General features: G+C 39.6%; 1 protein-coding gene across 2 annotated transcripts in view; it reads left to right on the top strand.

Moving 5' to 3' along the window:
• The window catches only part of adcy2b (adenylate cyclase 2b (brain)), a 173,973-nt gene that overhangs the window by 45,890 nt on the left and 110,626 nt on the right, over positions 1-17,457 (top strand). For both annotated transcript variants that reach the window (XM_060904680.1, XM_060904681.1), the window contains exons 3-4: positions 8,461-8,622; positions 17,286-17,435. In XM_060904680.1, coding sequence (XP_060760663.1) covers positions 8,461-8,622; positions 17,286-17,435 — 312 coding nt within the window. The remainder of the gene's footprint in view (positions 1-8,460; positions 8,623-17,285; positions 17,436-17,457) is intronic.

The following is a 17,457-nucleotide window of genomic DNA, read 5'->3' as shown; positions in this document are numbered from 1 at the left end:
AGAATTCATGATATTTTTTGAGACTGCAATCTTCCCCTCTACTCTGATTAACGTCTTTCAGTACATTTAGACCACATGATCATCGTCTAGACAGGACGTGTGAACGTTTCTGTCAGATATAAAATGCTGACGCATTGATGAATTCCACTCGAACGTGTGTATTACAGTATATTTAATGAATATGTGAGAGCATTCCTGACTAATATCACAGCTCGAAAGTTGAGAGACTGCTGTAATATTTTATTCAGTCTGCACAGGGGCTTGGATTAGATAAGTCATGTTTTAACATGTTCACTTTAGGGCAAAAAATGACTCCAGGATCTTTTTACCACAAAGATACAACTGAATGTTAATTCACCTGACAGCTTCTGAACAGCCTGTCCATCATTTGTGTGAGGTCATGAACACCATGAAAACTGCTTTCTTTCTTTCTTTCTTTCTTTCTTTCTTTCTTTCTTTCTTTCTTTCTCTTAATTAAAAAAAAATTACAGAAAATGAGTTGTCTTGTGGGTAGCGCACTGGTGTAGTGGTTAGCGCTGTCGCCTCACAGCAAGAAGGTCCTGGGTTTGAGCCCCGTGGCCGGCGAGGGCCTTTCTGTGTGGAGTTTGCATGTTCTCCCCGTGTCCGTGTGGGTTTCCTCCGGGTACTCCGGTTTCCCCCACAGTCCAAAGACATGCAGGTTAGGTTAACTGGTGACTCTAAATTGAGCGTAGGTGTGAATGTGAGTGTGAATGGTTGTCTATGTGTCAGCCCTGTGATGACCTGGCGACTTGTCCAGGGTGTACCCCGCCTTTCGCCCGTAGTCAGCTGGGATAGGCTCCAGCTTGCCTGCGACCCTGTAGAAGGATAACGCGGCTAGAGATAATGAGATGAGTTGTCTTGTTGATTTTGTTAATTTTTTTCAATTTCGTGACAAAAGACAAAATTGCATGCATATCTATCTATCTATCTATCTATCTATCTATCTATCTATCTATCTATCTATCTAATTTTTTTTAAATAAATGACTTGCCTTATTCTTTACGTGTTTAGAAACTTTATTTATTAAATTTTTTTGCACGTCTACTTTCTTTTGTTTTTATTGTTCTTTCTTTTAACTTTTTAACGGAAATAAGTGTTGTCTCTTAATTTTTTTCTATTTTATAACAAGACAAAATTGCATGCAACTTTTTATTTATTTTTGTTTATTTATTTAAATTTTATCACAAATTCTTTGCACGTTTATAAATTTTTATTTACATTTTTTGCACTTCTTTCATTTTTCTTCCTTCTGTCCCTTGCTTCTTCCTTTCTATTAATTTATGGGAAAGCAGTGTTGCTTCAGTCTTTTACTTGTTGGTTTGTTTGTTTATTTCTAATTAATTAAAAAGACAAAATTTCATGCAGCACTTATTTATCTTTATTTTACAGGAAATGCTGGCTGCTTCCATCTTCACTTGCTTGTTAACTTTTTATCTAGTTCTCATCTCATTATCTGTAGCCGCTTTATCCTGTCCTACAGGGTCGCAGGCAAGCTGGAGCCTATCCCAGCTGACTACGGGCAAAAGGCGGGGTACACCCTGGACAAGTCGCCAGGTCATCACAGGGCTGACACATAGACACAGACAACCATTCACACTCACATTCACACCTACGGTCAATTTAGAGTCACCAGTTAACCTAACCTGCATGTCTTTGGACTGTGGGGGAAACCGGAGCACCCGGAGGAAACCCACGCGGACACGGGGAGAACATGCAAACTCCGCACAGAAAGGCCCTCGCCGGCCCCGGGGCTCGAACCCAGGACCTTCTTGCTGTGAGGCGACAGCGCTAACCACTACACCACCGTGCCGCCTTATCTAGTTCTATTTAATTTAAAAAGATTTTTCTTTCTTTCTCTTAATTTTTTTTTACAGAAATTGAGTTATCTTTTTTGATATGTTAATTTTTTTTCAATTTAGTGACTAGACAAAAATGCATGCACCTTTATATCTATCTAAATTTTTTTTAACAAATGACTTGCCTTATTCTTTACATGTTTAGAAACTTTATTTCTATTTATTTACATTTTTTGCACTACTTTTTGTTTTTATTTTTCTTTCTTTTAACTTTTTTATCGGAATTTAGTGTCTATTTGTCTGTTGATTTTTTTTCTGTTTTATAATGACAAAATTGCATGCAACTTTTATTTATTTTTGTTTATTTATTTAAATTTTATCACAAATGACTTGCTTCATTCTTTGCATGTTTATAAACTTATTTATATCTATTTATTTACATTTCTTGCAATTTTGTTTTTCTTCCTTCTTCCTTTCTATTACTTTATGGGAAAGCGGTGTTGCTTCGGTCTTTCCTTGTTTGTTAATTTATTTCTAATTAATTACAAAGACAAAATTTCATGCAGCATTTATTTATTTGTTTATCTTTATTTTACAGGACATGCTGGCTGCTTCCATCTTCACTTGCTTGTTAACTTTTTATCTATTTCTAATTAATTAAAAAGACTAAATTTCTTTTTTTTTTCTTTCTCTTATTTTTTTTTCCAGGAAATGAGGATTATCTTTCTGATTTTGTTAATTTTATTTCTATTTATTGAAAAAAGACAAAATGCACCTTTTTTATTTTTATCTATCTGTCTGTCTAAATGTTATTACAAACAACTTGCTTTACTCTTTACATGTTTAGAAACTTATTTATTTCTGTTTATTTAAATTTCTTGCACTTTTTTGGTTTTACTTTTCTTTCTTTCTTCTAACTTTTTATAGGAAACGAGTTGTGTCTTTAGTTGTTAGGTTTTTTTTCTATTTTATAACAATACAAAATTGCATGCACCTATTTATTTATTTGAATTTTATTTTTTTTAAAAATGATTCCTTCATTCTTTACGTCTATAAACTTTTTTCCATTTCTTGCACTTCTTTCTTTTGTTTTTCTTCCTTTTTCCTTTCTGTTAATTTATGGGAAAGCAGTGTTGCTTCAGTCTTTACTTGTTTGTTAATTTATTTCTATTTCATTAAAAAGACAAAATTTCATGCACCTTTTATTTATCTTAACTTTATAGAAAATGTTGGCTGCTTCCGTCTTTGCTTGTTTGTTAACTTTTTATTCATTTCTATTTCACTGAAGGCTTTTTTTTTCTTCTGGTTCTTTTTTTTTTCAACTTTAAGTTTAATCCTGAACGTCTGCATTTCCTGCTGTCTTTCACTTCTCCATCATTCTCAGCTCCGTGCATGCTGAGTTTCTTCATCTAGCTCTTGGAGATATTTTATTGCAGGAGATTGCGTTAGACGAGTCAGAAACCATCTGTCATTTCACAGGAATAATAGAGAGCAACTCTGTTTTCAAACAACATCTATTTTTCTGTAACTTTCATATCTCAGTAAGCTCTGTGTGTGTGTGTGTGAACAAGGCAAGCTCTCAATAATGAGACTGTCTCTGCATCTCTCTTTATTGATTTACTGCCCTGTGTCTTTGGCAGATGATCAAACCTGGTTTATTTGTGCTCCTCATGACGGCTCATCGTATCCCTATTCAGTAAAAAACTCTAAATAAATAAGAGGAGCCCTGCCTACATTAGCCATACCCAGTGAAGGACGGGCCCAGTCAAAAGAGATGATTATAGCGGATGATGTTGAACTGGGTCATCACTCTCCGTCTCACTCACCCAGACAAACAGACAGACTGAAATCGGCTATACATTTCAATTAAAAGCAGGAGATTATGCATTTCACCCAGCTAACCTTGAGACACCAACCATGACTGGGTTTGAGAGTTCAGTAAGGCAACACGCCGAGGACTCGTGTATCAGTGGTTCAGGAAAGTTCTGCTCCAATAAAGCAGCAGGTGCATTTTTTCTGTGAGAAAGCTGTCAGCGTCTCCCACCCTGTGCAAATAACTACTGCAAAAGAAGCAGCGTGAAAAGGCATCAAATTCAATTCACTCAAAAGACTTGTTTGTGTGTGTAGAGGTCACAGCGTTTGAAATCCTGAAGAGCCTTTTGACTTCCTTTCTGACTGTGTGATAGTTTTTGCCTGAAGGTGCTCAGGAAATCAATACTTTTGATTTGTTTGTCATTTTGTTCTGTTTCAAACATACAGTACCAGCCAAAAGTTTCTACACCCCTACTCTTCTCATTCATAGGCGTTTCCGTATTTTGACAATTTTCTACCTTGTACAACAATACTGAAGACATGAAAACCACAAAATAACATCTGGAACATATCTGGAATTATGTGGTAAACAAAAAAGTGTTTTTATATGATATTTTCGATTCTTCAAAGTATCCAGCGTTTACCTTGATGACGCTTTACACACTACTGGCATTATCTCAACCAGCTTCATGAGGTCGTCACCTGGAACGCTTTTCAGTTACAGCTGTGCCTCGAATTAATGGACGAGTTTCTTGCCTTCTTAATGTGTCTGAGATTAAATAGTAAATAATAACAATACAGTAAATATTAGGCATATCAGGTGAAAATTCAATCCAAACTGCTCCCACTGAATTCAGAAATGAATGCAGGACAACATACTTTTTACAGAATTAAAATACGTTTATCCGTTCTTAAGATATTACAAATCAAAGATTGGGGGAAAAAAAGGCTTAATTTTTATTAAACTTCTGTAATTTTCTGTCTGAGCATCACATGGTCCCAAAATGGGCCCCATTAACCAATGAGCTCAAATGGTTTTTTTTTCAATAACTCTTTTTTTAATTTTTTATTTTCAAGATATTTACACGGGGCGGCACGGTGGTGTAGTGGTTAGCGCCGTTGTCTCACAGCAAGAAGGTCCGGGTTCGAGCCCCGTGGCCGGCGAGGGCCTTTCTGTGTGGAGTTTGCATGTTCTCCCCGTGTCCGCGTGGGTTTCCTCCGGGTGCTCCGGTTTCCCCCACAGTCCAAAGACATGCAGGTTAGGTTAACTGGTGACTCTAAATTGACCGTAGGTGTGAATGCGAGTGTGAATGGTTGTCTGTGTCTATGTGTCAGCCCTGTGATGACCTGGCGACTTGTCCAGGGTGTACCCCGCCTTTCGCCCGTAGTCAGCTGGGATAGGCTCCAGCTTGCCTGCGACCCTGTAGAACAGGATAAAGCGGCTAGAGATAATGAGATGAGATGAGAAGATATTTACATGGCAATTGGCAGCACATAGATGGTTGTATACAGAATGCAAAGTTTAAAAAATTCATTTTAAATTAGCATTTAATTCGTGTTGATTATGCTAATTAGGTAAAACGTTAAATCGGTACACTCAATTAAAAAAAGTAATAAAAGATTATTTCTAATACCCTCTTTGTGCTCTGTAGGCCTTTGAATTTCTCAAAAGTAGGGCCGATGAGTGTTTATATGAAAGAATATAAATGATAATATTCACAGCTTTCAAGGCGAACCTCGGAAAAACTCTGTGATCCACATCCAATAAACAATTCACATAAATTGAATTGAAATTGACACTCGCATTTCTGACTTCTGGTTTTTTTAAATCTCATTCCGACCACAAAGATCTCAATATTTTTCATCAAAACGACTCCGGTTATATTCTAAAATAGTTATTTATTTACATGAATCAGTTTGATTTGAAAAAATAAGTAGGTAAAGCTACGAAAACTCACTTCAAAGTCTCCCGTGAATCATAACATCAAAACTAGCAGACGGAAAATTTTGCTGAATCCTTCATCAGAAACAGTGAGAGCGAGAGAACATCGCTATAAAAGTTATCTCATTTGATATTCACGAGTAATCCAGTTGGAAACCGATCAGGAGAGAGAGAGAGCCTGACCGCTTTCCCATGATTCATAAAGAAAAGCACCGGCAGTTTCCAGATGTCCCACAAGCAGAGTTTTTACTCTGTTGTACCAAATTCAACCTGCCGTTACTCTCAAAGTACTGAACAGATCTTAACGAGATACATTTCTTTGGAAAGCAGAGATTATAAGCTTTTTAATGATAATATTCATGATAGAAAATATTCAAGAGTTAAGCAATGACAGTTTGGGAAACTTAGATGAGCGTCTGCATGGATAATTTTCACAGCACGGCCAGCGAGCGTCTGATATGCCTATAAATACTAAATTAATAAATAGCCCTTTTCCATCCACAACTGTAGTAATTCATACAGTATTATGTCAAGACCTGCTCAACTAAGTAAAGACAGGACTTTAAGACAGGAAGTGACTTAACGTTTAATTAATAAAAATAAAGAAAAACATTGAGTTAGAAGGGATGTCCAGAATTTTGACTGGTGCTGTAAGTAAATGAACCAGAAAGCAAAAAATATTGGTTGAGCTGGTTGGCGAGTTCAGCTGAAAAGCCTTTATTTATCACATGTACACTCGAGCACAGTGAAATTCCTCCTCTGCATTTAACCCATCTGAAACAGCGAACACGTACGAGTGAGCGACGAGCGCACACACATACACTACCGTTCAAAAGTTTGGGGTCACTTTGAAATGTCCTTATTTTTGAAAGAAAAGCACTGTTCTTTTCAATGAAGATCACTTTAAACTAATCAGAAATCCACTCTATACATTGCTAATGTGGTAAATGACTATTCTAGCTGCAAATGTGTGGTTTTTGGTGCAATATCTCCATAGGTGTATAGAGGCCCATTTCCAGCAACTCTCACTCCAGTGTTCTAATGGTACAATGTGTTTGCTCATTGCCTCAGAAGGCTAATGGATGATTAGAAAACCCTTGTACAATCATGTTAGCACAGCTGAAAACAGTTGAGCTCTTTAGAGAAGCTATAAAACTGACCTTCCTTTGAGCAGATTGAGTTTCTGGAGCATCACATTTGTGGGGTCGATTAAATGCTCAAAATGGCCAGAAAAATGTCTCGACTATATTTTCTATTCATTTTACAACTTATGGTGGGAAATAAAAGTGTGACTTTTCATGGAAAACACAAAATTGTCTGGGTGACCCCAAACTTTTGAACAGTAGTGTATGTATGCTACAGCACCCAGGGAACAGTTAGGGGTTGGGTGCCTTGCTCAAGGGTACTTCAGCCATGAAGTCATGATCCAGAGGGACGGGAAAGTGCTGTTCATTCACTCAAGTCCCCTCACATATTTCCTGCCCGTCCCAGGAATCAAACCCGTGACCTTTTGGTCCCCAGGCTGCTATTCTAACCTTTAAGTCATGGCTGCCTTTATTCACTGGTCAAAAATACAGTGACAAACAAATTTTTACTAAATGTGAGTGGATATTACTAAAATCATAAAGCATGGACAACAACAGAGATTATGCTCAATAAATTACTAGATAATTATATACAGTAAATAGCAAAGTTATTGCATCCTGCATTTATTCGCTCATCCGGCCAACAGGTGATGAGTTTATGCCGTCATGTGTTGTCCGTCATCCATCCGGCGTCATCTACGGTACATTTCACGAAAATTGCTTCTTCTGTCTCAATTCTTCACTGATTTTTATTCTTTTTGGCAGGAAGGTAGGTCGTCCGGGGTGTATATGGCTTCTATGCACATTTTTATAATTGCAATTAATAATGAAGATATGGAGTAATTAATCAATCCCTCATGAGCAGTTTCCACACACATCGCTGCTGCTTCTTCAATTCTTCACCGATTTTTATTCTTTTCGGCAGGAAGGTCGGTCTGCCTGGGGTGCATATAGATAGCTTCTACGCAGATTTTCATAATTGCAATTAATAATGAAGATATGGAGTAATTAATCAATCCCTAACGAGCAGTTTCCACACAAATCGCTTCTTCTCCTTCAATTCTTCACCGATTTTGATTCTTTTTGGCAGGAAGGTAGGGCTACCTAGGGTGCATATAATTTCTACCCAGATTTGCTTAATTACAATTATTAATGAAGTTATGGACTAATTATGCCTTAATAAGCAGTTCAATAAAAAAAAATCGCTTCTTCTCGGTCTATTCCTCGCCGTTTTGGATTGTTTCTGGCCAATAGGTATTCCAAGGGTGTATATATGGTAGCTTCTATATATAGCCTGTATATAGTGTATATAGCTTGCAACATTTCTTGTGCAAGGTGGCCCAGTTTAGATCGTTCCTTCTGGATTAGACGGGGCCCGAGTGAGCTACGCAGTCACTGACGGTCTCGTTTATTATCTCCACTTTTTGTTCAGATTTCTCCGTGCTCAGTTTATGCCAAGGGACAGAGCCGTAGTTTGCTTTACTTCCTGCAGTCAAGTCAATTCAGCGTTTAATGACTTTCTCACTGTAACAGAACTAAGACGACGTCACTCACACACTCTCTTTTGGTCTCGTTCGATTTTTGTGTTCTCGTCTGCACAAATAGGGAGTTTAATTTCAAACAGACGAAACACTGCATATGTGAAAGCATCTTCACACTTTCTTCAGTGATAATGAAGTAGAATCACACACACGAGCCTGGGCTCCATTTTGAATCTTTCAAGGTTTTTCTTCACTTCTGATTTTAATATCTCTCTCTCTCTCTCTCTCTCTCTCTCTCTCTCTCTCTTCTCTGTCCATCGCAGGTCTCTTTCTTTCTGTTCATAGTGTTCGTGGTTTACACCATGCTCCCGTTCTCCATGCGGGACGCCATCATCGCCAGCATCCTCACCTCCTCCTCCCACACTCTGGTCCTCAGCGTGTGCCTCTCCAACACAACACGACATGCCGAGCCACTCATCTGGCAGGTGAGTCTTTTTTATTTGTGTGGGGTTTTTGAGGTCTGTGTGTTGCGAGCATCTTTTCTTGGCTATTTTTATTCACTGGCGTGCAGCACAGATGCGAGCAGCAGAAAGTTGGAAATAGGACACAGTTTGGCCTATAAAACTAAAAGAAAAAAAAAGGTAGCGAAAGCAGTTTCTGCCTCAGTGAAGTTTCTGTGTGCTGTTTTATATATTACACTATGATCCTAGAAACTCTTTTTTTAATCTACGGTGTGTGTACAAATGGGGAAACAATAAAAATGTAACTTTGCTGGAAAGATGCCATGGTTTATTGTGTTCTTGACTGTAATGTGCAAATGCGCTGCCTTCACTGTACGTAATCCTCTTGATGCAGTTTGTCGTGCTGCTCGTTATTGTGTTTTATATAGAACAAGGAAATTCACAGTCAGAAAAGATCTCCGTGAAAGCTCATGCACGTAAATAGCCTTCATTTCCCCTCATGTGTGTTACACTGGAAGCCCAGTATTAATGGAAATGTGATCATTAATTTATTCTGAATATGAAAAGACGACCCTTCTTGGATAACCTTCTTCAAAGGGTTTTGAAAGGGAAATAAGTACCACGCTGGAGAGCATCAGTAGATGTGTAGACTTTTTATCCAAAAGTTAGTTAGAATCAAGTTCAACACTGTTAATGATGCACTTGCTACAAGACTAAAGCCATGTCTCAGTCTCAGTTTGCTTCCGACTGTCTAGAGCTGGAGTGGTTATTAGCTCATCCGGCTGACAGGTGATGAGTTTATGCCATCATGTGTCGTCCGTTGTCTGTTCGGCGTCATCCATATTTCACGAAAATCACTTCTTCTGTCTCAATTCTTCACCGATTTTTATTCTTTTTAGCAAGAAGGTAGGTCTGCCAGGGGTGTATATAGTGTTTACCCAAATTTGCATGATTGCAATTAATAATGAAGATATGGAGTAATTAATCAATCCCTAACGAGCAGTTTCCACACATCAATTCTTCTCCCTCAATTCTTCACTGATTTCAATTCTTTCTGGCATGAAGGTAGGGGGACCAAGGGTGCATATGAACATCTACCCAGATTTGTGAAATTACAATTATTAATGCAGTTATGGACTAATTAAGTCTTTATAAGCAGTTCAATAAAAATCGCTTCTTCTCAGTCAATTCCTCATTGTTTTGGATTCTTTCTGGTAAATAGGTCGGTATTCCTAGGGTAGATATCGCTTCTGGATTTACAGTAGCTTGTATATAGTGTATATACAGTAGCTTGCAACATTTATTGTGCAAGGTGGGACACTTTAAATCGTTCCTTCTGGACTAGACAGGGCCAGAGTGAGCTACGCCGTCATTGAGGGTCTCGTCTGAGTGATACAATCTATCATCACACACAAAAAAGTTTGTATCTAAGCAGCATATTACATAAGAGAGCACTTTTCAGATTAAAAAAGAAAACATAATGAAGGCTGCTGGGTTTTGGTGCAAAATGAAGAAGCGAGTGTGACAGTCAAAGTGTCCAGAAGAACTGCGGCTGGTTCTGGAAGATGCTCAGGAAAACCTACAGATCATTTCCGCATAAAACTGCACTCACTGGACCTCAGTTTATATATATATATATATATATATATATATATATATATATATATATATATATATATATATATGAGACTGTCTCAGAAACTGGTCTCTCATTTGGGATATTATGGTCAAAAAATACATTTTCGATTTTTACTTTTTTTTTTGCATTTTCCGAACACTCAATGTTCCTTTTGTCATGTTTAATAAGAATAAAGAGAGTATCTTGCTTTATCTGGCCGCCACTGTGGAAATTTTTTTTTATTGCAATTCAAATGCTTTTGTAAAATTGATTTACGTATAAAATAACTCCATCATGAAGAATTAAAGCCCCTCCTTCACAGATGAGTGAAAATATTGAATAAATTTCCTCTTTTTGAAATGCCAAGTTATGATGACTGAATTGATTATTCACTTAAATATGAATAATATGATACATTTTGGGGATTTAATATGGCGAAATAGGACACAATGGAAAAATCAAGAACACACCGGAAAGATGAGAATAACGGCGGTGGTAAAAGAACAGCGACTGTACCGGCTGAAGGTCGCGCGGGTCTCTGCTGCGGCGCGCGAGCAACGGGACATCACTACCACACCGGACGGAGCACGAGGCGGGGGCGGGGCAAAATGACTGGCCGGAGATTCTATCAAAAGCTCGATCTAAATTGACCGTGGTTGCAAAATATTGGCCAAAAATACGCAAACACTACAAAATATGAAAGTAAGATGAAAAAGAAACATTATATTGCCTTATACTGCAAGACTAAAACAAAATAAAACTGTCAAAACTCACCTTTTCAGTGATAACGTCCCAACAGATCACCCGCGTAACAGAAAGACCGCAAATGGAAGCATGATCAACTTCTAACTGCTGGAGTGGAAAATTCCATTCTACACATGCAAATTGTTAATGTGTGTCCTTCCCCGCACACAAATAACACGCTACGGTAAAAAATAGACCACAACTCATTTTATAGCTCAGAAATTCATACAAGACCAGCTACCATCGTAACATATTCTGTAAGAAACATATTCTATACCTAACTTTCAGCTTTCGTTTTAAAAAACAAAATCGCAGATTTATAACTAAATTTTTATATGGCGTAGTGATTTTAAGTTCCTACTTTTGGTGAGGTCGTGACCTCGACCCTGAGGCTTTCCGTTTAGAGCAAAACACGCGATCGTATTGGTTTTGGTTTTGCGGAAAATGGAGTTACAACGGTGATGAAATATTTTGCATGATGTTTTATTACGGTTATGATTATTCTGTGAGCGCACCAATCCTTACGTGTATAAAGTTACAACTTAAAATACAATTAGTGATAACTGTAGACTTTTCAGTGGACTACAGCCTTTTGAAGGGAATGCGATGCAGTCGACCATTTATCATGTCCCAGATCAAGCCGCCATTTTCCCACAAATTTGCAGAATTTTTGCCAAATTCTGAATAGAGTATTCACATCAAAGATTTAGTTTTATCTGTATTATTTCTTTCATCGGGCAGTACGGTGGTGTACGCTGTCTCCTCACAGCAAGAAGGTCTGGATTCGAGCCCTGTGGCCGGCGAGGGCCTTTCTGTGCGGAGTTTGCATGTTCTCTCCGTGTCCGCGTGGGTTTCCTCCGGGTGCTCCGGTTTCCCCCACAGTCCAAAGACATGCAGGTTAGGTTAACTGGTGACTCTAAATTGACCGTAGGTGTGAATGTGAGTGTGAATGGTTGTCTGTGTGTCAGCCCTGTGATGACCTGGCGACTTGTCCAGGGTGTACCCCGCCTTTCGCCCGTAGTCAGCTGGGATAGGCTCCAGCTTGCCTGCGACCCTGTAGAACAGGATAAAGCGGCTAGACATAATGAGATGAGATGAGATCACCATTCAAAACCGTATGGTTGCTCGACTGAGTATATTTAGTGGGGTACCCCCACAGTACCCAGTTTCTGAGACAGACCCATATATAAATTATATCTCAAAGGGTCATCTCACACCAAATATTGACTTTCCTTTATTATGGCTTACTGATTACTGTTTATAGAATTTTTTTTTAATGTTGAAACATTTAATTTCATTATTTTTAAGCCATTTTTGCACAGTCCTGTACATGCATCAATTACTTCACTACATAACACAAAGCACATGAATGAATGCAGTGAATTTGGATGAGAGACAATAAAATGGCCTTGTTTTTGTCGTAGACGTGGCATTGTGATGTGGCGTCATGCATTGGGCATGTTTCCCTGTGGATGAGGCCAGTCTGCCAGAACCAAGTGCAGACCAGACAGCTTCCCCTGCTTTATAACACACTGTGTCTGTTTCACAGTGACCTCACAGGAGAGGAGAAATACTGAGGAATGACAGCGCCCAGCCCGTTCCAGCATGCGCTCTATGTACATGTCCTGATGTTCTAGCCAACTTTATCATCACACTTATCTGTATACACCTAACTCGAGAATTCTTGGCACTGGGATCATCAAATGGTGGCCCACGTACTCCAACACAATTTTCCAATTATATCAAAATTATGTATCTGGAAAAAAAAACCCAACAACTGTGACTCGGATGCTAAAAATGACATTCTGTGATATTTCCAGATTTGCTCGTTTTTCTGAAGAACAGCTCACATGTATGTACCGTCACTTTCCTGGTGAATTGCACCATGCAGTGAGCAAATGGGAGCTTTTTGGAAAATGATTGTTTTAACCAGAGGTTAATCACCAGCTCAGTTCCCATAGCAACTCGGCCTGCACAATTCAACAAGAACGAACCACCGGTTCTCCATTAAACTCAAAACGGCACACTGCACTTTATTTCTTTATTAAGTGTCAACCCTGGCTTGAAAATGAACAAAATCCTTGTAGTGCGTTTGGTCCATTTCCTGCCACTTTTATTTTAGTTGGTGAGGAACTGCCATGTGCCTGTTCTCATGCTGTTTTTGCTGATTAGTCAGTCTCTCACTCTGCTCTTTTATTGAAAGAAACCATTTTTAGATTAATTGGACTTGAAATAATAGCTCACAGTGATTTCGCACTTGTATTTTTTACCTTGTGGGCCGCAATGTTTTTCGCATCCCTCTGTGCTCAGCTTCGTTCTTGTTAACTAATTAGACAGTGTCCTTTCTCTTCTAATGCACTTCTACATTGATCCCAAAGACGCTTTCTTAAGATCTTTCACCTCTTGCTTTCTGAAAGACTTCCTAAAAATAACTGAATGCTTTTTCAGACGTTCTGTTTTTAACCCTGAATATTCTGGAGCGATGATCTGGCCTGATGTACTTGTGTGGTCCTGAGATTAATGAGCACTAGTGATGAGTCAGGAGTGTGATTACAGGAGTGTGTGGTTTCTAATTAAGCCAGCAACGCTCTTCACTGGCCTGGATCTGTCGTTTGTCTTTTACAGTGAGCAGAGTCACTTATTAAAAGAGCTCTTCCATGACCGATATACACACTTTTTTCTTTATTGAAGATGTTCCTAAGAAGCCAGAGGCCTCATTTCCAGGAAGGAAGAAGAAGAAGCCTTTATTTGTCACATGCACACTCAAGCACAATGAGATTCATCCTCTGCATTTAACCCATCTGAAGCAGTGAACACACGCACCCAGAGCAGTGGGCAGCCATACTACAGCACCCAGGGAGCAGTCAGGGGTTAAGTACTTTACTCAAGGGCACTTCAGCCCAAGGCCGCCCCACGTTAACCTAACTGCATGTCTTTGGACTGTGGGGGAAACCGGAGCACCCGGAGGAAACCCATGCAGACACGGGGAGAACATGCAAACTCCACACAGAAAGGCCCCTGCCGGCCGCTGGGCTCGAACCCAGAGCTTTCTTGCTGTGAGGCGACAGTGCTCACCACTACACCACCATGCCACCTAAAGACCTGATTGCACACTAAATGTCACCTGGTCTTTTTCCAGTCCATTTTAGGTGACTCTGTGTCCACTATAGCCTCAGATTCATGTTCTTGGCTGACAGGAGTGTGGAACCTCCTTCGTTTCTGTAAGGTTTGACATGTTCAGCATTCTGAGATGCTTCTCAGCTCTCCACGGTTGTAAAATGGTTATTTGAGTAGCCTTCATGGCAGCTCATTACATTAGACATTTAGCAGACGCTCTTATCCAGAGCGACGTACAACACACCTGAGGAGCAACTGGGGGTTAGGTGCCTTGCTCAAGGGCACTTCAGCTATTCTTACTGGTCTAGGGACTCAAACCGGTGAACTTTTGGTCCCAAAGTTGCTTCTCTAACCATGAGGCCATGGCTTCCCCGTGCTGCTTCCCCAGTTTGAACCACTCTGGCCATTCTCTTCTGGTCTCTTTCATTAACAAGGCATTTCTGCACGTAGAATTGATGCTCGTTGGATGTTTTTTGTTTTTCGCACCACTCTGTCTGTGTATATGCTTGAGACTGTTTCCTGCATTAGAGTTAAAATTCTGGGTGATCATAATGTGCAGTAATACGCCCTGCTAGTTCGTCAAACAAACAAAAAAAGGATTGTAGAGAAGGAGAAAGACATACTAAGCAGCAGAGTAAATAGCTCAGTCTGTCCCTTGTTTCTGTAGCAAGCATCTGTTTTACAAGAATAGGTTGCGACCCATTGCCCAACACTCCTCCTTTCTCAACTGGGCTTGGGACCAGCTATGGCAGGGTTGACACGGGTACCCGAGGGAAAGTGCAGGAGAAGAAGACCAAAAGAAATGTGGAGGAGAAAGGAACAGAATGGTGTGGCGGAGCTGGAAGAAAGACCAAGAGGTGGAAAGATCTGTGCCTCGCCTTATGCTCCACAAGGAGCTAAGAAGAAAAAGAAGAGTAAACAGCAGATGTTCCCCAGCTAATCTTCTGCATGTGAGCATTAAAGGGCAAACATTGTTTTCTCAGGAAAAAACACACACAAAAAGGGGGAGCTCCTGCTTCTGTGTGGTTTTTAATTGTTGAAGAGAACAGTGTAATTGCCACTGTTGGATCAGGTTAACCTGCTAATAGTGTGTGTCTGAGTAATAATGGCCGGAGGTCCTGGAGGCTAATTAAAATGATTGATGCACTTGAGTGGTGTTCTTGGCTACATCCTGTTTCTGGCACCCATGTTCATTTCCCAGAGATGCCACAGTTGGGAAGGTTTGTTCCCCTCTTCCTGTTGATACACAGCCATGCCATGTAATCACGAGGGTCTGAAGGGGAACGTACAGCAGATATAAAGTGAACACACCCCGTTAAAATGAAAGTTTTTTTCTGATGTAAAAAAAAAATGAGACCACGATAAATAATTTCAGAACTTTTCCCACCTTAAATGTGGCCTATAACCTGTATAATTCAATTGAAAAACAAACAAATCTGTTAGGTGGAAAAACATAAATTAAAAATGTACAATAAGCTGGTTGCATAAGTGTGCACACCCTTAAACTAATACTTTGTTGAAGCACCTTTTGATTTAATTACAGCATTCAGTCTTTTTGGGTCGGAGTCTATCAGCCTGCCACATCGAGACTTGGCAATATTTGCCCACTCTTCCTTGCAAAAGCGCTCCAAATCTGTCAGATTGCGAGGGCGTCTCTTGTGCACAGCCCTCTTCAGGTCACCCCACAGATTTTCAATTGGATTTAGGTCTGGGCTCTGGCTGGGACGTTCCAAAACTTTAATTTTCTTTTGGTGAAGCCATTCTTTTGTTGATTTCGATGTATGCTTGGGGTCATTGTTGTGCTGAAAGATGAAATTCATCTTCAGCTTTCTAGTAGACACCTGAAGGTTTTGGGCCAAAATTGACTGGTATTTAGAACTGTTCATAATTCCCTCCACCTTGACTAAAGCCCCTGTTCCAGCTGAAGAACAACAACCCCAAAACATGATGCTGCCGCCACCATGCTTCACCGTGGGTATGGGGTTCTTTTGGTGATGCACAGTGTTGTTTTTGCGCCAAACATACCTTTTGGATTTGTGGCCAAAAAGTTCAACCTTGGTTTCATCAGACCAGAACACATTTTCCCACATGCTTTTGGGAGAGTTGATGTATTTTTTTGCTAAATTTAACCAGGATTTTTTTCTTTGTAAGAAAAGGCTTCCGTCTTGCGACCCTACCTCATAGTCCAGACATATGGAGAATACGGGAGATTGTTGTCACATGTAGTACACAACCAGTACTTGCCAGAAATTCCTGCAGCTTCTTCAGTGTTGCTGTCGGCCTCTTGGCAGCCTCCCTGACCAGTTTGCGTCTTGTCTTTTCATCAATTTTGGAGGGACATCCAGTTCTCGGTAATGTCACTGTTGTCCCATATTTTCTCCACTTCTTGATGCCGGTCTTCACTGTGCTCCATGGTGTATCTAATGCCGTGGAAATGTTTGTGTACCCTTCTCCTGACTGATACCTTTCAACAATGAGATCCCGTTGACGCTTTGTAAGCTCTCTGTGAACCCTGGCGTTTGCTGGAGGATGCACCTGAGTAAATGTCTGAACTTTATTTGGGGTTAATCAGAGTCATTTTAATTGACAGCAGGTGTGAACCCAAAAAGACTGAATGCTGTAATTAAATCAAAAGGTGCTTCAACAAAGTATTAGTTTAAGGGTGTGCACACTTATGCAACCAGCTTCTTGCACATTTTTAATTTTTTATGTTTTTCCCCCGAACAGATTTGTTTGTTTTTTAATTGAATTGTACAGGTTATAGGTCACATTAAGGTGGGAAAATTTTTGAAATGATTTATCATGGTCTCAGGTTTTTCTGATGTAAAAAAAATATATATATATCATTTTAATGGGGTGTGTACACTTTTTATATCCACTGTATACAGAACTGGGCAGTGGGTACTCTCTTCCGAGTGTGTATTCACAAAATGTCTCCTTATTTCATTTGTTTGAGGCATCTTGAGCTCTCTGAAGTGCTGATGACCACTGAGATGAGATGGTTTTTCCGTTTTACACCTTCTACATTGATGTCCTGGTGTATTATATGGCTAAGCGTCACTGTTTTTTCTTGATCTTATAAATTCATTAACACAACCCCTTGTGGACTGATAATGTCAATACGTAAAGCAGCTTTCCAATTCAGAAAATTATATATCCGAATATAACAAAGCCAAACTCTGGGTGTGTTTTGTCTCTCTGTGTACAGATGTTGGCCAACGTCATCATATTTGTCTGTGGGAACATGGCAGGGGCCTATCACAAGCACCTGATGGATCTTGCCCTGAAACAGACCTACCAGGACACGTGTAACTGCATCAAGTCTCCCATCAAATTGGAATTTGAGAAACATCAGCAGGTAAGAAATAAATGGGATGCAA

Source organism: Neoarius graeffei, chromosome 22 (assembly GCF_027579695.1).
Source record: "Neoarius graeffei isolate fNeoGra1 chromosome 22, fNeoGra1.pri, whole genome shotgun sequence".
Lineage (NCBI taxonomy): Eukaryota > Metazoa > Chordata > Actinopteri > Siluriformes > Ariidae > Neoarius > Neoarius graeffei.
Note: the sequence above shows the minus strand (reverse complement) of the source record. Positions and strands in the feature narration are given on the sequence as shown.